This window comes from Canis lupus, chromosome 4 (genome assembly GCF_003254725.2).
Source record: "Canis lupus dingo isolate Sandy chromosome 4, ASM325472v2, whole genome shotgun sequence".
Lineage (NCBI taxonomy): Eukaryota > Metazoa > Chordata > Mammalia > Carnivora > Canidae > Canis > Canis lupus.
Genome location: NC_064246.1, coordinates 24,675,306 through 24,696,299, shown reverse-complemented (window position 1 = coordinate 24,696,299; position 20,994 = coordinate 24,675,306). Strand labels below are relative to the sequence as shown.

At 48.5% G+C, this 20,994-nt stretch overlaps 1 protein-coding gene and 1 long non-coding RNA gene across 31 annotated transcripts in view; one reads left to right on the top strand and one right to left on the bottom strand.

Annotated features, from left to right (window-relative positions):
- The window catches only part of LOC112651950 (uncharacterized), a 53,058-nt gene extending 34,516 nt beyond the window's left edge, over positions 1–18,542 (bottom strand). For 2 of the 3 annotated variants that reach the window (XR_007410027.1, XR_007410026.1), the window contains exons 1-2: positions 17,932–18,542; positions 12,383–12,539 (exon numbers count right to left, since the gene is read on the bottom strand). This is a non-coding gene — a long non-coding RNA (uncharacterized LOC112651950). Of the gene's footprint in view, positions 1–5,725; positions 10,411–12,382; positions 12,540–17,931 lie in introns of those variants that run through there. The other variant, XR_007410028.1, reaches the window with a different exon arrangement.
- A 372-nt stretch (positions 18,543–18,914) lies between these two features.
- Positions 18,915–20,994, top strand: part of CAMK2G (calcium/calmodulin dependent protein kinase II gamma) — a 55,321-nt gene continuing 53,241 nt past the window's right edge. For 12 of the 28 annotated variants that reach the window (XM_025435365.3, XM_025435369.3, XM_025435359.3 and 9 more), the window contains exons 1-2: positions 18,918–19,125; positions 20,499–20,593. In XM_025435365.3, coding sequence (XP_025291150.1) covers positions 19,061–19,125; positions 20,499–20,593 — 160 coding nt within the window. In that variant the 5' untranslated portion in view covers positions 18,918–19,060. Of the gene's footprint in view, positions 19,126–20,498; positions 20,594–20,994 lie in introns of all 28 variants that reach the window. The other 16 variants (XM_035714971.2, XM_025435357.3, XM_025435356.3 and 13 more) reach the window with 9 other exon arrangements.

Below are 20,994 nucleotides of genomic sequence, written 5' to 3'. Positions count from 1 at the left end.
GGAAATGATAACCCTCTAGGACTGTGTGCTGGTAGCAGAAGGGAGAATTGAAATGACAGGACAGTGAAGGGGAAGTAAGAATGCAAGGGAAGAGAGGAGAGCTACAATTGCCTCGTTCTTGGTCTTCAGGAACTTTTTGTGTTTCCAAACTTGGAAGGTCATGTGTTTTGCTTTAGAAAGAGCCTTAGAAACTTCCTTTCAAGGGCTATACCATAAAAATCCATATTTGAAGGTCAATATAACAGTCTCATGAGTTAGAGTGGGAAGATTGAGGGTAGAGGGCCCCACGGCCCAATCCCAGGGGCACCTGTCAAGTACAAAAGCCATATAGTGGAGCATAAGCTGAGAGCTTTATCTTGAGGAAAAGGGTGACTGCCCACAGTGAGGGCTGTGGTTTCAGAGTCAAAGAATGGAGTTCCATTCCCAGCTCTATTGCTGACTCCATCCATGCACTAGGGTGAATCACTTCCCTCTGTAGGTCTCTGTTTTTTCCACCTGCTTTCACAGAAGACAGAAAAGACCAAAAGAAAAAGAAATATACCATGCACCTAATATGAGCAAAGAAGTAAGGCTGGAGCTGTAACAAAACTCAGAACTTATGACCATATGGGGGCCAGGTTTGACGTGCTCTGCTCTTGACATCAGAAGTCCATGGAGAGGACGTAAGTATTAAACAATACAAACAAATGTTGCCCCAGAGAGTCTGGGTTCTGGGAATATGAACTGGGAATCCCAACCAAAATTCCAGGTTTCCAAGTTCCCCTCAAGGAGTCATAAGGGTTATGCAGGAGGTGAATCACCACACCCAGGATCTGTCTTGGAGACCTAAACCACCGAATACTAGGCTCAGCAAAGGAAAGGGCTTGATTCAAATAGTATGGGGGTTTTAACCAGAATATAAGCAGTTCCCTTGGGTCCTAATGAGACCATGAAACAATTTTGCCCTAGGATCTGGATACTGTTCTAGTTCTGAGGTCAGCGGCAGTTCAAACCTATAAAGTCGGTCCCTGTGGAGTCCAATGGCCTCTGGCCTGGAAGACTACATGAATAAAAGAGCTCAGAAGACTGTGGGCCTAAAGATATTGAATTCATATTCTTCCCAAAGCCTGTGTTATTTCTCAGTCCAACTTTCCATAAGCAAAAGGCAGAGAGATGGGCAGCCCTTGTCAGAGTTTGGAAGAAAGACAGAGGAAGAAAGACGTGTGTTGACTGCTCATCAGCAATGGTGGTTTCTCTGCCACAGGGAAATACTAATCCTGCCAGCCAGGGGAGGTTCATGGGAAACCCAGGGGGAAGAACAGACCCCAGGAATCTGGAATAGTTGAACCACTGTGTTCAAAATGGATTTCACATATCACTTCATACCCATTATGATGGCTATTATTAAAAAAAAAAAAAGTGGAAAATAACAAGTGTTGGCAAGGATGTAGAGAAATCAAAGCCCTTGTGTATTGTTGGTAGGAATGTAAAATGGTACAGCCCCTATGAAAAACAGTTTGGCAGGTCCTCAAAAAGTTAAACAGAATTACCATATGATTGAGTAATTCCACTCCTAGGTATATACTCAAAAGAATTGAAAGCAGGGCCTCCAACAAATACTTGTACACCATGTTCACTGCAACATTATTCACAATAGGTGAAGTCAAAAGGCAAAGCAACTCAACTGTCCATCGAGAGATGAATGGGTAAACAAAACGTGGCATGCTATATATACAAGGGAATATTATTCAACCTTAAAAACGAATGAAATTCGAATATATGCTACAACATGAATGAAGCTTGAGAATGTTGTATTTAGTGAAATAAGCTGGACACAGAGGCCATATATATCATGGAATTCCACTTCTGGGAGGTGCTTAAAATAGAATTCACACAGAAAAAAGTAGAATAGAGGCTACCAGCATTGAGGGGAGAGGGTATGCAGAGTTATTTAATGAGTACAGAGTTTCTATTTGGAATGTTGAAAAAGTTCTGAAAATGAATAGTGATGATGGTTATAAAACAAAGCACAAGTATTTGATGTCACTGAACTGTACACTTAAAAATGGTTAAAAAGGTAAGTGTTATGTATATTTCACCACGCTAATAATTAATTAATTAATAATTTTTAAATTTATTTTTAATTAATACTTTTAAATCTTACCATTTATGGTAAGATATATATTAGTGGTAAATCTTACCATTTATGTATATTTTACTAAAAAATGGTTGCCAAAAAAGAGGGGGACACAGGGATCTACCAGGCACTGAGAATAGGATTCAGAGAAACAGGGCTTGGGAAGGTGGCATCAATGATATTCAGAGTCTTGAGATGAGGTGGGGATGGGGGCCTGAGATGGAAACAAAGAGCCCGCCCATGAAGGAGAAGGATAAAGTGTGAGAGTCAGAGATGAAAGACAGAGAAAAGACCAAAATGGAGCACTGTTAGGCAATAGGGCTGAGTACGGAGAAAGAAATGGGGATTGGCAGGTCTAATTTTTTAAATGGGCCTGGGGTCTGGGTCTTTTCTTTGGCAGGCACGTGGACTTCCACGTTTAACCACCGTGGGGCTTGTGGTGGATGCTTCCGGGACCTTCATCCACTCTGCAGTGGTCATCTGGCTGTTGCCCTCTGAGGCTTCCTGTCTCCTCTTAGGGCTGACAGACACCACAGTGAGTCAGTTCTACCAAGACTTGACTCATTTTTGACCCAGTTTTGGTGATAAAACACACAAAACCCTGGAATTTGGCACTATGGCTCAAAAGGTATGGTGAGTACATGGTTGCAAGACTCAGATTCCTGGCTGCTTCCTGTTGCTATCCCATTTCTTTGTAAAGGTTGAAGTGAATTACATTTGAAGATTTTTTTTTTTTTTAAGTAACCTCTACTCCCAACGTGGGGCTTTAACTTATAACCCTGAGATCAAGAGTTACATCTTCTACTGACTGAGCCAGTCAGGTATCCCTGAAGTGAAATACATTTAAAATCAGAGAGACTTGAATCCATATTCTGGCTTGTCTCTAACTAGCTGTGTGACCTTGGGCAAATTACTTAACCTCCGAAAGCCATGGTTTGGTTACTTGTAAAACAGAGCTACAAGCTCTGTAGCCTTGTGGTGGGCATTAGATGAGAAAATGTATGAAGAGCTTCTCAGCACTTTGCTGGTCACAAAGAAATTGCCTAGTAAGTTAAAATTATTATTATTATGACTACTATCAGTACCTTGAGGTCTTTGATTATCTAGGATTACTTTGCCACAAGGGCAATGAAGACTTATATCTGGACATTAAGTGACTCACACTCCTGTAGCCCTGGATTTAGGGCAGGAAGACCTGAATCTGATTTGGGATCCCCGATTTACTAACTGTGTGACCTTAGGCATTTTCCACCCTCTTGGTTTCCTCATTTGTAAAATGGAGATGATTACATAGAGTTGTTAATTTCAAATTAAATACTATGTGTAAAGATTTTTATAAATAACAACAACCAAAAAAGCATGGCTGTATAATGTACTCAGGATCAGAAGCAAGCCTATGTCCAGGCCAAGGTCAAGGTCCAGGTGGGAATCGAGGTTGGGATCAGCACAAGAGCTATAAAAACAACTGTGATTGAGATCAGTTGGGGTCAAAACAAAGTTTGGGGCTAAAATAAGGAGGGAGTCATGAGCAGGGTCACAGTAGGGGGTTGGGTGGAGTTTTTAATTTGGGCTAGGAATCCACACCGGATGGTGCACTGTCTGAGCCCTGAGGGGTACAGCAGTTCTGTGCGGTGACTCAGAGGCGGCTACACTGCCTGGGATAAGGCTCTAATCCAGAGAATTTGGTTTGGGGGAAAGTAGAGTACAGGACTTAACAAATCCTCAGAGACTTATAAAAGTGTAGGCCTTTAGGTAGATAGTCCAAATGCAGTAGTTCAGCAAGCTCATCCCTTCATCCTCCCTGCAGCCTGGTAAGTAGCTACATCATATTAAGAATCACCCCATCTTCAAGTGTGTCCTGCACAACAGCGTTGGTTCTCACAGTTCTGATCATCCCTCCTTATCACCCATCTTCCATCATCCACCACCTACCCATCATCATCCATTCAACAAAGATTTATTGAATACCGACTATGTGTCCAGCACTTTGCCGGACCCTGAGGATCCAGTAATGGTTGGAGGCAAGCATGTTGTCTGTCCTCACGGAGCCTCAGTCTAGAGGGAGAGATAGATAATGCAGTTGATTTCGACCTTCTACATTTGTGTGTATTAGTGGGTGGTGGCAGATTCTAAAATCAGTCCATGAGGCAAAGATTGCAAAATTATTCTTGAAAATACCTTACATTGCCAGGACCTTGGCATTTAGAAGCACAAAAGCCAAGAAATAACATCTATTTCTCTTTGCACTTTGGGTGTCACCCTAAGATAGTAAATGTCAAGATCTGGCTTTAATGATGTAGTGTGATTTTAAGTGAATGAAGGAAAGTCTTTGTTTCTTGCTCTTTCCACTGAGTATGTATGGTTGGGTTTGCATAAATTAACTTTATTAATGATGGGACTCCAGTATAAATACAAATTACACCAATGTGTATGTAATTATTTTAAATATGTTAAGGAGGAATACAGTGCACTGTGAGAATTCACAGTGGAAGGGCATAACCTAGTAAGGGGTAGAGGAGTGAGTGATATGGAAGGCTTCACCGAGGAGGTGACATTTAAGCTTAGTCCTCATTAGCACGTCATAAAGGGAAAAAACAACTTTCCAGGCAGGGGTATTGACAAGAGGCAGAAAAGGGCTCAGTACATCTTAGGAACTGAAAGCCAATTAGGTTGATATTGAAGAGATAACAAAGGGCCTCCCCAAGTCAGCCCCCAAAGTGAGGACCTATCTTACACACTCTGATGCAGGTTATACAACGCGAGGTAAAGTGGTCTGAGACTCAGAGAATTAAATAATTCAGAGTACAGGGTTAGAGAAACAGAAAATTTTTAACACAAACAGAAAGAAGTTATTGGAAACATGAACAATGGGATTCACCGCTCTAGCTCTGAATAGCCTGTACAAAGACATAAGCCAGGAGTCACAAATGCAAACACCCGAGAGGCTAAGCAAGTAATGTAAAGAGCAAAGCAGGTGGAGTGTAGGACAATGTGGGGCAGGGAGTGTAATGACTATGGTAGACAGAAGAGCTCTTGTCTTGTTTAATGGGGCACCTGGCATTCAGCTCCTGCTAATTGTTGCCGAGTGAGAACTGAGGACCAGTTTTGCTAGATTTTCCATACCGTACCAGATGCTGTCAGTTCCAGCTTCTTCTGGCCTTTGGAGCCCACTTTTTTCCACCGTACAACAGGCTGAACATTCCTTATGAATTAATACCACCACTGCCCCTTCTCTCCCACACTGGAGCAGCTAGCTCCCAGCCAGTGACTGCTGGGCTTGGTGGGTAAATATGCTAATGCCTTTGCCTCTCGGGTGAGATAACTTTGAGACCTGTTCTACACTGCTTCTCTGAGTTCCCCAGAAGAATCAAGCCCCAGGTGATAATTCCCTTAATAGCCTTACCCTTACCTCTTACCTTCCCTGTCCCACTTTCCTACTTCCTAACTGGAGTTTCCTAGGATCACCTTCCAAGTAAACTATTTGAAACTGAAGACTTGTTCTGGGAGAAACCAACCTAGAACACAAAATGTTAAGAAATATTTGAAACCTGGAATTTTTTAAAAAAGATTTATTTATTTATTTTAGAGAGTGAGAGCGGGAGGGGCAGAGGGAGAGGGAGAAAGAATAACATACAGACTCCATGCAGAGTGAGAGCCCCACACCAGGCTCGATCTAATGGCCCTGAGATCACAATCTAAGCTGAAACCAAGAGGTTTCAGTCGGGTGCTTAACCAACTGAGTTACCCAGGTGCCCTGAAATCCAGATTTTTTTTTTTGAAGATTTTATTAATTTATTCATGAGAGACACAGAAAGGGAGGCAGAGACAGAGACAGAGGGAGAAGAAGTCTCCCCATGGGGAACCTGCAGGACTCAGTCCCAGGACCCCGGGATCATGACCTGAGCCAAAAAGGCAGATGCTCAACCGCTGAGCCACCCTGGTGCCCCTGGATTTTTTTTTTTAATGTCAAAACTTCCCAATTAAAACTGTGCAAGTCAACAGAAACAAGTTTATGGGTTGGATTTAGCCAACAGACCAGCGGTTTGGAATTCCTGACATAAACTAAGACTTCATCTTTCTTATAACAATCACCCAGGAAAGGAAAAGTGTTTAAGACAAAGTTGGATGAGAAAGTTCTAAGGGTAAGACTAGTGCTACATGAAAATGACTGCTTAAGATACGGGGAATTCCACCATAAGGAATGCTGCTGTGCAGTCAGGTCGGGAGCTCTTGCCCAGGGCTCCCGGCATGCCTCTTCATTTGAATACACGAGGGCCCGTGCAAAGTCTCAGAGCAGAGGCAGGCCCAGCAGCCGCCTATACCAAACTGGTTCTGCAGCAAGAGTGACAAGCCAGGGCCTGCTGGCTGCAGGGTCCTCAGAACCTCCCCTGGTTCCCAGTCAGCAACCATTCCTGGGACTACAAGACAGATGCCATTCTGCATCATCTTAACTCGCCTGGCCTCTTGGTGCAGCCAGAGTGTGCATGTGAGGAGCCAGTTGGGGGGTTGCCGTGAGCCCCCACCCTTGGCACCTCTTGCCAGGCCAACTTTCTAGGTAGTCATCCAATTCAGCCACCTAAAGTGCTGACAGGAGGCACTGTCATCCTCTACTGCATAGAGGAAGACACACCAGGCCCTGGAGGGTTGAAGGCTGCACCTGGCTGGGATGCCCGGACAGGCTCACGGGTGACAGGCAACACCTTATGCCCCAAGCTGTCTCCAGCAGTGTTTGCAGAGCCTGAGCTATTTTAGGTTCCTTTGTCATCACTGCAGGCACACTGGACTGGAGAAGTCTGATTAGAAGGGAAAGAACCAGTTTAACAGAGCTGGGCTGGTGCTGCTTCCCTAAGTTGGCACCATTGCACCAGGCAGAAAAGCCTGTGTCGATGCTTCTGAGGATCTGGACTGGGTTAAGATTCCAGCACTGACTTTAGAACAACTTGTCAGACAAAAGAGGCAAAGAAGAGGACTTTGAGCTTCAGGGACCAGCAGCTGTAATTCCCATTTTAGGAATAACCCCGACAATAATAATACTTTATTATAAATGTGCTCTAAAGTTATATTAAGTTCCCTTTATAGAAGGGATCTTATTTGATCCTTACTATAGTCCTATGGGGCAAACAGGTATTACCTGTCCCACACCTTAGATATAAGGAATCTAAAACTCACCAAAGTCAAAGTGACTCAAGGTCACAGTTTTAAGAAAGTGAGGATGGCAGGGCCCAAATCAATTTCAGAAGGAGTTTGGGAACCTAGATTTACACATCTAGAGGTCTTCATAGGAAAAGGGAAACTAAAGGAGAGAGAGGGAGCCTTGGCTTTCTGCTGGTGGCCCCGGGAAATGTGGTGCTTCATGGATCAGTAGCTAAGGAGTGGACTTACCCACAGAGCCTGTTGGTGGTCTGCACTAAAGGGCAATCACAGCAGGCCTCAGGGCAGCTTCATCTCCTCTCTTAGCTGGTGGGTGAGAAGGGTTTTTCTGTTTCCCTCATGCCGCCCCCTGAGTCAGCTCTCTGGCATTGCCCTGGCATGTCCTGGGCCCCACGCCCAGGCAGTGAGGAGGTGCTGGCAGATTGCCTGGGGAATGCTGCTGTCTTAACTCAAGCCAAGTCCTGGTTAAGACCCCTGACCAGAGGGAGCTCAACAATGGCTGCATTGGGGGCTTTGACTTGTAGGCACAGCAGCGTGAGTCTTCCTCATCCCTCAGACTTCCTGGCAGAGGTGGCATTGGGTACACACCTTTACCTAAGGGCTGCAGCCTTAGAGGGGATGCAGGGACCAAATACACTTTATAGACTGGCTGAGCCAGGCTGCTACCCCAGAGCCCTGCTTGGGTTTCTGGTCACATCCAAATAGCTAGGGAGGGAGTTGCTTTTGGACAGAAAAGGGGAAAAGAGAGCCAAGACTCCAGCCTGAAGCTGCCTCAGCTGTTTCTGGGGCTCTGACTCAGAAGCTGCTTCTAAGGAATGTTGAGCACATGGGCCTCTGAGCCCCTTGTCCAGGCACAGTGGAATGAACAGCTGGGGCGTGGGGGATGTTTTATCCTCCCCTCTGTTCTCTGAGGATATCTCCCCCAGCGAAACCCTACCAGGATAGATTGAAGACTCATCCTAGAAGGCCCTGGTCTCATTGTCCAGTAAGGAAGCCTCCCCAGACCACATCAGCCTTAGGGATCGACCCCAGCAATGAGTGTCTGCAACTACCAATTTGTACTTGTCAAAACGCTGCATTGCATGAGTGTGTTTTGGTCCCCTCTCTCTAGTTATCTTATCTCCCTAACTGTTGCAACTTCCTTGACTTCATGATTCTGGGCAAAAAGGAATACCCGAGATATAACACTCATGTGATAAATACATTGATTGACAGATAATCTGAGAAAAAAAGGAACAAAGAAAAGAAAGAAGCTATGAAAAATCAGTGAGAAAACCAGCAGTCCGCGTCACACTCTGTATGGTAGTCCAAAATCTGGGGACTCTCCTTTCCTTCCCAAGCAAAGCTCCCAGGCCACTTGGAGAAAGGAGAGAAGAAAAGCTGTGGAGAAGTGGCCCAGCACCTCCCTGCCCCCAGCACCCACTCAACCCAAACACCCTCAGATCTGCCAAGAGCCCTGGGAACTTTTCTCCCTTGAGAGAGGAGGGGGCTCCACAGTGATCCTCCAAATGTGGACAAAGGTTCTTTTCTCTGCCTCTCATTTTTATTTATTTCATTTCTCTAAAGCAGGTAGATATCTCATGGGATAATCCACACTGAAATGAGACCCAAGGAGAACTAACCCTGGAACAGGAATCGTGTTAGCTTATCACACAATACAATATTTTTAGGCTTGTCTGCGTACCTCCTTAGATCATAAGGGCTGGGAGGGCAGGAATAGAGTCTGTCTTGTTCACCAAGCTAGTCCCAGAGTCTAGCACGCTATGTGGTACACAGCAGTCAATCCACAGGGTATTCCATGCGTGTTTGTTGATTTGGCTAATTGAGGGGCATCTGGAGCCTGCCAGCATAGTCCTGCTATCTAGCTGCCATCAGCAGCTTTTATTCTGGAGCTAACCATTCCAGGTCTGGGAATCTGATGATCTATTGGAAGAAACTGAAGCCAGGTACACTGATAGGCTGTCTCCGGGGCCCAGGGCTCTAGGACAGACTTGGTGCTGGGAATGACTCCTGGGGTGGGGTCCGCTGAGTAATCCACAGCCCTGACATCTCTCTAAACCCAAGCTTACTGCGGCCTCTAGTGGACAAGCAGAATCACTGCCCTTTTGTGGGTGGAGGTCCAGCTTCCTCACCTCTGCCCCCGGGGATCTTCAGGTTCTCCACCCATGGGCCCAGGGTCAAGAGCATACACAATAGCACCACCAGCAAGACAACAAACCATATTGTAACAATAGACCAGACATGGAACAGACCAATCCATTAAAAAACACCCATTATGTACAGTACATAGTAGTCTGATAAAAGCATGAGAAGGAGAAAGAGGGAGATATGGGAATAAGCAAGATCTCTGCCCTTAAGAAACCTATGCTCTAACCGAGAAGGCAAACTGAAGCTTAAAATAAGCACACAGTGAGCCTGAAATTGGGTGCCAGACATTTCAAGAGCTGAGTTTAGAGGATCAGCTTCACTTCTCTATGCCTCAGTTTTCTCATCTGTAAAATGGGGATATAAAATTTACCTTGCAGTGTTATATGTAGATTATAATAAGATGATGAGGAGAAAATACGGCATTATGTTTCTTGCTGTTATTCAAGTAATCCATGTTCATCATAAAATTTAGAAAGCACACTTAAGGAAGAGGGAAAAGTCCACACTGATACCACAATCAGAGATAAATACTGTATATCTAACAATGTACATACTTAACATGTTAATCATGTCTATAGAAGCAAGGGCATTATGGGAATGGTATGAAATCACAAAACTGGCTAGAATTACAGAGGATCTAGAAAGTTCTAAATGAGCATCCATACTTAATTCTGAAAGAAAGAGCATTTCAGCAAAGATGTGATGATGTACTGAAAGTGATATTATTTCCCGTAGATCTCTGCATATATACTCATCTTAGCAGAGGGGCCTTCCCTGATTACCCTACATTAAATAGCACCTCTATCCCTTTCCCCAACTTTGATTTCCTTCATAGCATTTATTACCACCTGGTATACTAAGTATTTGTTTATAGTTTGTGCCTCTCACCAGAAAGTAGGCTTCCCGAAGGCAAGGACAGCATCTATTTTTTCCACTGCTCTACTCCCAGCACTGAGACAGTGCCCTGAAAAAAAGTAGGTGTTCAACCAATATTTCTAAAAAGAAAGAGAGAGAAAGAAAAGTGAAGTATAAAATGAAGTTGGCAAAGGTAGGAGAGCTACTGCAGTAACTCTGGAGAGTGAGGTAGGCCAAGTCTAGGGTGGTGGGAGGAAAATACAGAGGAAGGAATGGATTCAAAGACATTTAAAGGGGAAGACATACTGGTGTTGATCCCTGATGGCATACATGATGATAATAATAATAACTACCATTCCTTTAGCATCAGGAATTGAGCCACTAACATACAAATATTATCACTAAATTGTTACAGCAACCCTGGAGTGAAAATTACATCTTTATTTTACCAGCGAGGAACATGAAGCTCAAGAAGTTTAAGTAACTTGCCCAAGGTCATACAACTAGTGTGAGTGGTAGAATTCAAACCTGGCTCTGCTTTCTAAGTGAGATAAGGGATGAGTCAGAGTTGACTTGGAGGGCAGCCCGGGGGTGGGGGAGGATGCTCAGCGGTTTAGCGCCACCTTCAGCCCAGGGTGTGATCCTGGAGTCCCAGGATCGAGTCCCACCTTGGGCTCCCTGCATGGAGCCTGCTTCTCCCTCTGCCTGTGTCTCTGCCTCTCTCTCTCTCTCTGTGTCTCTCATGAATAAATAAATAAAGTCTTAAAAAACAAAAACAAAAACAAAGTCGACTTGGAGATTCTGAACATAAGTCATTGGCAGGAGAGTCATGTTACCATCAGAGCTAAAGGAATTGGAGGAAAAAAATAGGCAAGGCAAGAGAAACAATTATAACAGTTAATTTTTATTAAGCCCTTAAATATGCAAGGCACTGTTTTATGTTTCTCATGCACTCCTCATAAACCCCTATAGGGTAAGTGCTATTATTATTATACCTACTTTGCAGATAAGAAAACTGAGACACAGAGAAGCCATAAAATGTGCAGACTCCCATAGTTAGTAAAAGGCCAGGATTTGGCTTCATTGTTCTAACTACCATATTATACTGTCTCTCAATCTGATTAATTTGGATTTGGATCATATTGAATTTGGGGAGATAGCAGGACATTCAAGTGGGAATATCTGGTAAATAGTATCTCTAGCCAAGATCTGGGATCTAAGAACCTCTGGACCTAGTCTGGTCAGAAAGTTGGGCGTTGGTCCTTCCTGAAACCCATCCCTGCCTGGCCCAGAGCCAAATACTATTAACATCTGGCTGGTCCCCAGATTTCTATTCTTTTCCTCCCTTCTAGCTCACCTGACCACCCAGTTTCCCCAAACACCTGCCTATCCCTCAGTATCTCAGGGCCTGACTCACACTCTTTTCTCTACTAGCAGTGACTCCTCACCCACAATTCCATCTGCCAATATCCTTCCCCTCCTTTCATCTCCTCCAGGTTTTCCAATTGTTCCAACTGATCTGATTGTTTCCCCATTAAAAGTCCCATAGTTCTTTACTTTTACCCTCGTGCATTTACTGAGTACCTGCTATATCCCAGGCACTTTAGAGGATACCAGGATGAACATAAAGAGACACAGACCCTAACCTCATGAAGTCTTTAGTCACACAAACACATGTAAGATTACACTTGGGACAAGTGCTTTGAAGAAGTGGTGGATGGAACTTTGGGGGTTGTCATTCAGGGATCTGATCTGGCCAAGAGGTCAGGGAAAAGCTACTCTGAGGAAGTGACACCTGAACAGAGAACTGAGGTTAGGCAAGGGGAGGGAAATGTGAGTCAGGCAGCCATTTTTACTATGGTACTAATCTTTTCTCGTATCATTGTTTTATTATCGTGCTTATCTTCTTGCCTCCAGTGAGTAAGGCTGCTTTAAGGCAGGGCCTATCTCTGGCCCATATTTTTATCCCCTATAAGAGTTGGGACCAAAGCTTACCCAGGGCAGTGAGATGGTTACCTAAATGGACTGAGGGGACATTGCCTCTCTCTGCAGAACCTCTCAGCATAGCACCCCCCAAGCCCCACAAGCACTAAGAGGTCACCCTGAACTCACCTCCAGCACCTCCTTTTTGTTAGACAAGGAACAGTGTCACTTCCAGCTTTGGGCCCATTTTGATGTCCACCCTGGATGAAGGTATCTTCTGGTATTAAGCTGGGGTTTCAGCTGGCGTTCCTTTGTGAACATGGAGGCAGCCTGCCCTGTGGACTCCCTGTGATGCACGTTAGGAAGGAGCCTCAGGGTGGTTGTACCAGGACGATGGAGTTTATTGGGGCCTCCAGGTCCTGTTAGCCTATGGCTTCCCACTTGCCCACTCTGTTCCTGCCACATAGGCCTTCTTTCCACCCCTCAAATATACCATGACCATTTTTATCTCAGGCCTTTGCTGCAGTTCCTTCCACCATGGCTGCTCTTGTCCCATACCTCCAATGACTACCTCCTCCTACCATAAGGACACTATCATTTAGGTGTCCCTTGAATGTCTCTTTCCAAGGGCAGCCATGTCTGAGTGCCTCAGTTAAAGGAATTCTCTATTCCTCTCCACTCAATCTCATTGCTTTATTTTATGTTCTCTCTAGAACATGCTGCAGGCTAAAAGGACCACTTTCTAGGTTCATTGCTTGCTGGCTACACGAGGGCAAGAATTTTGTCAAATTGTTCTCTTAGGTTTCCATGTGACTGGAACAGATGTGATCCAAAAATTAAAGAAATAATGTATGAGTATCTCCATTGAGTAAGTGTCTAATCTGATTCAGAAATCAGATTAGATGGTGATAAAGCCACCTTGGGTTTAAAATACCAATGTAGATCCATCCCATTGCTGGTACCAGCACACCTGAATTGAACCCCCCATGCCATTTACCACTCCCTCACCTCAATATCCATTTCTATTCACTTTTCTTCAGTCACATTATCCCCAGCAACATGTTAGTTGTTTGCTCTTAGGCAAGTTGTTTTCCTTTTCTATTTTTTTTTTTTTTAAGTAATCTCTACACCCAATGTGGGGCTCAAACTCAGTACCCTGAGATCAAGAGTCAGATGCTCTATCAGTTGAGCCAGCCAGGTGTCCCTACTTTGCTTTTCTAAACTCTAGTTTCCTCTTTGGCAAAATGGGGCTGATGGCCCCTACACTCAGAGTGTGGTGGCGAGGATTAAATGGAATAGAGTACTCAATGCCTCCACCTTTCTTATAGGAAGCTCTCCCTAAAGGTTAGCTACAATGGTGGTTTTATTATCTTCACCACACCTTTCTCATTCACTTTCCTCTGGCTCTCCCGCTCCTCCCTCTAGCACTTTGTACGCCTCAGATCTGCCCACCAGGGGGCCCCACCTGCCACTCCGTGCCCTGACCACCCCACAGGTGCAGGCAGCCGGGCCCTTACCTCAGTATCTCTCTTCTTTCTCTCATGACAGTTTTTGTCACCTCTCTGCTGGTGCTCCCTCTTGGTCCTAAATATCTCAGTCTTGTGTCCCAATACTCCACTCATTCTACAAATAATTATTGAGCACCTACTATATGCCAGGCTTTGTGCTACGTGTTAAGGATACAAGGAGAGGGCAGCCCGGGTGGCTCAGCGGTTTAGCGCCGCCTTCAGCCCAGGGCGTGATCCTGGGGTCCTGGGATTGAGTCCCACGTCGGGCTCCCTGCATGGAGCCTGCTTCTCCCTCTGCCTCTGTGTGTGTGTGTGTCTCATGAATAAATAAAATCTTAAAAAATAAAAAAGGATACAAGGAGAAAGATAAGGTACCCCCCTGTATTCAAGGAGTGCACAGTCTCTAGTGGGATGGTGGAGCAGTGGAGAGGCAGAGAGAGCCCTGACCTGGACTGAGGATGGGAAGGCGGAAACCAGACTGCCCTTTGGAACCAATCCTCTAGCTTGAAAATGGAAGGAAATTTCTCCCTGTTAGTCCCTCAGCCCCTCCCTCCAAATACCACTGTTCCTCACATTATATACTCCTACAACTTATCCAAAATTCTGAACTCAGCTCATTCCCAGCACCTCAGACACTTCAGTTCCTCACATCAAAGTTTTTAGACCTCACCCTGAATGTCCTCAGCCTCTCAACCCAACATCTCAGCCCCTATGCCCAATTCTTCAGAGCTCAGCCCCTCATTTAAAATTCCTCAGCTCCTCTTTTAAGAAGTACTGTAGTTATGGGTTAAATCTGTGGTTTCTAATCCTTTTTTTCAGCTCTTCAACACAGCAGGGATGGGAAAACACTCTCACTAAGGACAATCGCTGTTGGAAATAGTTACTGAGGATGGGGCATATCAACTATTCTGTGCATGGTTGTGATTTGATGTGTCTTCCAGGGGAGAAAGGGGCATCCCTCACTAGGCCCCCTAGTTTAGAACTTGTTTATTTAAATGTTTTCATTTGTCAGGGTGTCTGCCTAGCTCAGTTGGAAGAGCATGCGACTCTTGATCTCAGTCAGGGTCGTGAATTTGAGTGGGTGCTGGTTACACGAGGGCAAGAATTTTGTCAAATCGTTCTCTTAGGTTTCCATGTGACTGGAACAGATGTGATAAAAAAAATTAAAGAAATGAATGAATGAGTATCTCCATTGAGTAAGTGTCTGGATTCAGGAATCAGATTAGATGGCGATAAAGCCACACCTTGGGTTTAAGATACCAATGTAGATCCCATTGATGGTATGAGCACATCTGAATTGAAGCCCCCATGCCATTTACCACTCTGGGTGTAGCGATTACTTAAACAAATAAAACTGAAAAAAGAAATTTAAGAGTTTTCATTTGTCTTTCTCACTCTTTTTTTTTAAATTTATTTTTAATTTTTATTTATTTATGATAGTCACAGAGAGAGAGAGAGAGAGAGAGAGGCAGAGACACAGGCAGAGGGAGAAGCAGGCTCCATGCACCAGGAGCCCGACGTGGGATTCGATCCCGGGTCTCCAGGATCACGCCCTGGGCCAAAGGCAGGCGCCAAACCGCTGCGCCACCCAGGGATCCCTCACTCTTCTTTTTTAAAAAAGAAAATTTCATTTATTTGAGAGAGCGAGAGAGCACGCACGCCCGCGCGCACAAGCAGGGGGAGGGGCAGAGAGAGAGGGAGAAGCAGACTCCCCGCTGAGTAGACAGCCAAATGCAGATGTGGGGCTCTATCTCAGGACCCTGAAGGATCATGACCTGAGCTGAAGGTAGAGGCTTAACTGGCAGAGCCACCCAGGTACTCCTTTCTCACTCTTATCCTCATTGTCATATTTTGTTACTAGTTTCAAGTACCTCACCACTAATAATTTCCTCAGAGTCCTTGGAGAGAGGCCATGACCTCACCACCCAGAATTCTCCAAAACTAGCATTAGAACCTTAGAGTTGGAGGGGACTTTAGAAGCCACTGCTGTGAGTTTCAAACTTCTTTCAGGAACATTTTTTTAGCCAGAGATTCTTCTTCAACAAAATCTTATGCGGAACCCCAATATATATGTTGAGCAGCTGCTGAGGCATGACCTGTAACCTGTAGGTTTCTGTGGAATGTGGATTGAAAGCCCCTCATGGGCACAAGACTAAATCTTTCCCAAATTTATTTTACAACATCCTCCAACAAGCAGGTAATTATTCTGTTTCCAAGAGTGTCATCCCCCTTGCATTTAAAGCACCTCACTTTCAATTGCCCCATTTTCCTCAGGTCTGAAGAATAAGTACCTTTATACTCTAAAATTGCTTTTGAAAATTTGGGAGGGAAGCTTCTTGAATTCATGGGGCAAATCCTGTGGTGTAATTTTTGGAGACTTCAAGGAGAGGGATGGGAAGAATGACAGAGGGTCCCACCCAGTGGAGCCCCTCTGGTGATTACCAGAGCATCAATTTCCTGTGTGATTTCCCATTCCCTGCGCTGTGGGCACAGCCTGAGTGCTGGTGCTGCCCAGGGGACTGGCTGCAACCGAAGCAGCGCAGCTCTAGGACCCCATGAGGTTGCCATAGATACTGATGCGCAGGGAGCTAGTGAACTCGTTATTATTTATATGTAGCTTCCCTCTAATTGCTGTGGGATAGCTGGAGGTTGTGTGGGTACTACAGCAGTGGGGATCAGGAGGGTGTGTGTTTGTGCATGCACACAAAGGTGTCTCTAGGCTCCACATTGCCACTCTGGCCACGTCAGAGTCTGACCAGTTGACAGAAGTAGTGAGAGAGGGAGAAGCGAAGTAGACATAGAAAGGAAAAAGGAGAGAGTGATTTGAGTTTTGTTGTAATTGTAAAGCCTAACTTTCCACTTTATTTGGACGTTTCTCAAAATGAGAGGCATCGCCAAGCACATAGTAGGCAGTCGATAAACATTCGTTGAAAGGCAGCTAGTTCCACTTACATGGTAGTGTGAGTCATTCCCCAGGCTTTCCCCCACTATTTTTCTCATCATTCTTCCTTTTGCCCAGACATTCAATGAGAAGAGCTTTATAAGGTTACCCTCAAATACCCAGCATAGAAGGCTCACCCTCAGTAAGGAAGATAGCCCCCCTCACAGTGGGTACCTGGGAGTTGTAGTCCTGATTTTACATTTTTTTCCCTGGGATACCCTAGGGGACTTCACACCAGCCCTAGCTTGTTCTGATCTCCCTCCATCTTCTCGCTGCCCCTGACGTTAATGAATACAAAGTTTCAGCATGAGGAGGGCAGGAGCCAAGCTGTCCTGAGGGCTCGGAAGGGCACATGGATGACTAATATGCAGCCCCTATTTCTGGAGTGCAGACTAGACATCACTTCTGCCTTTAAGGCGGATGACAGAAATTCAGGACTGTCATCCCCACAGATAATCTCACGGCCTTGCCCCACGCTGGGACTTGGAGCTCAGGCTCTCACCCCAGTGCTTTGAGATAGGAAGTGGCCTTACTCCCCAGCGCTTCACTTCCTGTTGCCCTGGGGAGGGGTGGGGCATGGTGATCTGTTCACCTCAGCCCCTTCCTCTGGCTGGCCCTCTGTGCCCTCCTCCCAGGCAATCTGTTAAAGCTTTTCCTCTCCTATTCCCTTAATCGCCCCCACTGGGCAGTCTGGTTCTCCCCAGCTCTCAGGGCTGTTGGGTGAGGAAAGGAGGGGAGCCTTCCCTGGGAGCTTTGCTCCACCCACCCCCTCAGGGAGGCAGCCTGGGAGCCTGGGAGCCTCTCAGCTGCCTTCTCGGTGAGCCAGCCCGCTGACAATGGAGGCCTGACTCCCAGTGGGCGTCCTGCTGTAATCAAGACTGAGCCGCAGCAGTTGGCCCAACTCCATCTTGCCCAGTTGGGGCTGGCCCCTGACTTGGGGTACAGCTGCCTGGGCAGGGCAGCTTGGGAACCCGCCCAGTTCATTTCTCCTCCACGGAGACAGTTAATGTGCCTCAGTTCCTACTGTCCTCTGATAGTGGGGACAGAGGAAGGGGTGGTAACTCCCCTTGCCAGGGCCCCAAGTAGTCCCTTCATTCCACAAATGTTTACTGAGGGACTAGGGCTAAGTATACAATGGTGAACAGAGGAGGCAAAGGCCCTGCTCTATTGGAGCCTACAATTTAGTGGGAAGGCAAATATTAAACAAATAATAATAGCTACCTCTGTTCTAATTAGATGCCAGGAGCTACTCAAGCTGCTTTATGTGATTTGGCCTGTTTAATACTCACAATCCTGTGAGGTAGGTGCTACCATTCTTCTCAGTTTTCAGATAACGTACTGACACACACAAAGATGAAGTGACTTGCCCAACATCACACGGCCGGTCAAAGAGTTGCCCGGAGATCCAAGCAGGCAGTCTGACATCAGAATCCAGTGTCTGGACGACCACATTCTAGCTCTACCGCCTCTCACAGCAGTAAATTAAAACATATCATTACAAAATGTGGTGAGTGCCATGAAATGAAAATATACAGGGGGCCCTGCAAGAAAATGGGGATACTTTCTCCTTCCTTCCGCTTGCTCCTCGGGCCCACAACCACACAAAACCTCGGTGATGGGTCCCACCTCAGCCCTCTCATTACTGGCCTGAGAGAGAAAGGACGGTCTCTCCTCTCCAAGGCGGGAGGGGCAGGAAGGCAGAGTCCCACCTGCATCCTCGGCCCCGGCCTGGTCTCCCTGAGCAAACCGTGCCTGAAGGGTTTTATCTAATAATGGCCCTGAGGCTTAGCCAGGTCTAGACTATCAGCTCCCAGAGGGAAGGCTGCTGAGAGAGCGCGCCCCGCACAGGCGGGTGCGGCCTGACAGCGACTTTTTGACCTTGGCGCTCTCTCCACAGGGCGGCAGCGGGGCCGGGGGCGAAGGGCCGCGGGAAAACTCTGCGGGCCCGACCGCGCGGCGCCCCCGGCCCACGCACGCAGCACGCACGTTCCGAGCCCGCGCAGGGCCGGCTCTGGGACAAACCCGCAGGTCGCGAGGCTTCCGGCTCCCCCGGGGGGGCCCGCGCCGGGACCCCCGCGCCCCCGCGCCCCCGCGCTCCGGCGCTCCCCGGCGCGCGGCCGGCCGGGCGGCTCCCGGGGCGGGGCGGGGCGGGGCGGGGCGGGGCGGGGCGGGGCGGGGCCGGCGGCGGGAGGCCCCTCCCCGGGGCGGGCCGGGGGCCGGGCGGGGGGCCGGCGGGGCTGGGGGCGGGGCGGGCGGGCGGGCGCGGGGGTGTCCCTCCCTCCCTCGCTCTCCCCGGTAAAGTCTCGCGGTGCTGCCGGGCTCAGCCCCGTCTCCTCCTCTTGCTCCCTCGGCCGGGCGGCGGTGACTGTGCACCGACGTCGGCGCGGGCTGCACCGCCGCGTCCGCCCGCCCGCCAGCATGGCCACCACAGCCACCTGCACCCGCTTCACCGACGACTACCAGCTCTTCGAGGAGCTCGGCAAGTACGGCCCGCCCGCCGCGCGCCGCGGCCCCCCACCCGGACCCCGCCGCCCGGGCGCTATGCGGCTCCTCGCCCCGCCCCCCGGCCCTGCACCGGCCGCTGCGGCGCCCCCTCGGCCCGCCCCACCCCCAGCCTTTCCCGCCCGCCGCCTCCGGGGCCCCCTGGCCCCCTGGCCCCCAGCTCGCTGCCCCGCAGCCCCCTCCGCGCCCTGCAGCAGCTGCCCGGGCTGCTGCACACCGCGCTGCCGCGGGGACCGCAGCCCCCGGACCGTTCCTGGGCGCCCTCCAGCCCCGCCCCTCCCTCACCCTTCAGGCGCCCCCCACTCTGCCCCCGCCTGCTCGCCGCGCCCCCTCCTCACCCTGCTCTGGAGCTCACTCAGCACCCTGTCCCACGTCCCACGCGCCTGGCACTCTGGACCCTCCGCGGCCCTGCAGCTCCAACCCCGCTGCGGTGCCCGAGTGGGGGGGGGGGGATGTTTGGTGCCCGGCCCCGCCCCCCGCTAGTGATGCTTCCAGGATCCCAGCCCCGCTGCTGGGCAGTGCTGCAGCACCCCCTTGTCCCCTCCCCCTATCCCTGCAGTGGTCCCGGGAGCCGCGCGCCGCAGCCGCAGCATCCCCCTCCCCTCTGCACTGAGCTGGCCGCTGCAGCAGCCCCGGCCCCCCCACCCCCACCCGCGGCGCCGAGCCCGGCCACTGCAGCCCCCGCCCTGCCCGCCCCCCTAGACGTTTCCAGAGCCAGAGAGTGCGAGCTCCCATTTCGGGGGGAAAGTAGTGGAAAAAATCGTGGGGTAGGGGAGCTATGGATGTCTGAGACCCACAACTAGATCCTGTCTTTCCCCGCCGCCAGTCGAGCCGGGGATGCAGTGGGATGATGCCGGCTGTTAGGGGTTTGAGCCTCACTTTCTCACCTTCCCCCAGGATTGAGGGAGATTTCTCTCCCGCAATCATACCCTCTTTCTAATCTCTCCTTCCCCTACCCTCAACTATTCCTGCTGAGAGAAGGGCAGGGTCTGTCCCTTCTCCTGGTTCTCTTGGCCGGGACTGCAGGGCTGTCCGTGAGATGCAGCAGGTGTGTGTTTTAAGCATTGCCCACCGGCTCTTGATGTACAGCCTGAGGTTGGGGCTGTTGCTTTGTCCAGCGACTAGAGATGTGAGGGTGGGATGAGGTGGTCCCCCCCCACCCCCCGCATCCGTTCAGTGTCCTGCAGTGGCCACATCTTTCTACCCCACGTTAGAGGGTGATGGCCACTATGCTGATGTGTCTGATTTTGACTGAAGGGCTGGTGATGGGAGCATCGCTGTTCTCAGACCTGAAGCGTGTCTGTGTCACTCTGCTCTGCTCCGTGTCCCAGTTCTTTCCCCCTTCTCCCTCCAGGGGTGCTTTCTCTGTGGTCCGCAGGTGTGTGAAGAAAACCTCCACGCAAGAGTATGCAGCAAAAATCATCAATACCAAGAAGTTATCTGCCCGGGGTGAGTGTTTCCCCATCTTGGCCTCTCCCTAGGCCGCCTCCAAGGCTCTAGCTTCTGAAGATGCTCCAGGAATTGGGGGTTGTGCATTTTAGCCCCTGCAGAAGAATTGGAATTTCAGGGTTGCTTGACTTGGAAGCCAGGCAAGGAGTTGCATGGTGAACCAGAAGTGCTCAGGTAGAAAAGAATGAAAAAGATGTAAGACGTGTAGGTAGCCACAGGGAGGAATGGTACCTGAAGGCTCAAGAGAGTTTGGTCTTTAAAGCGGGGAGAGATGTGGGGAGTGGTGGTAACAGGGAACGGAGAGCTCCTAATTTGGAGTCTTCTGTGTTGGGGGCAGTGGGCAGCCACTCTAGGCCTGTCCTAATCCCCATGCCCCAGTGGTGACTTCGGATGGAAATGCA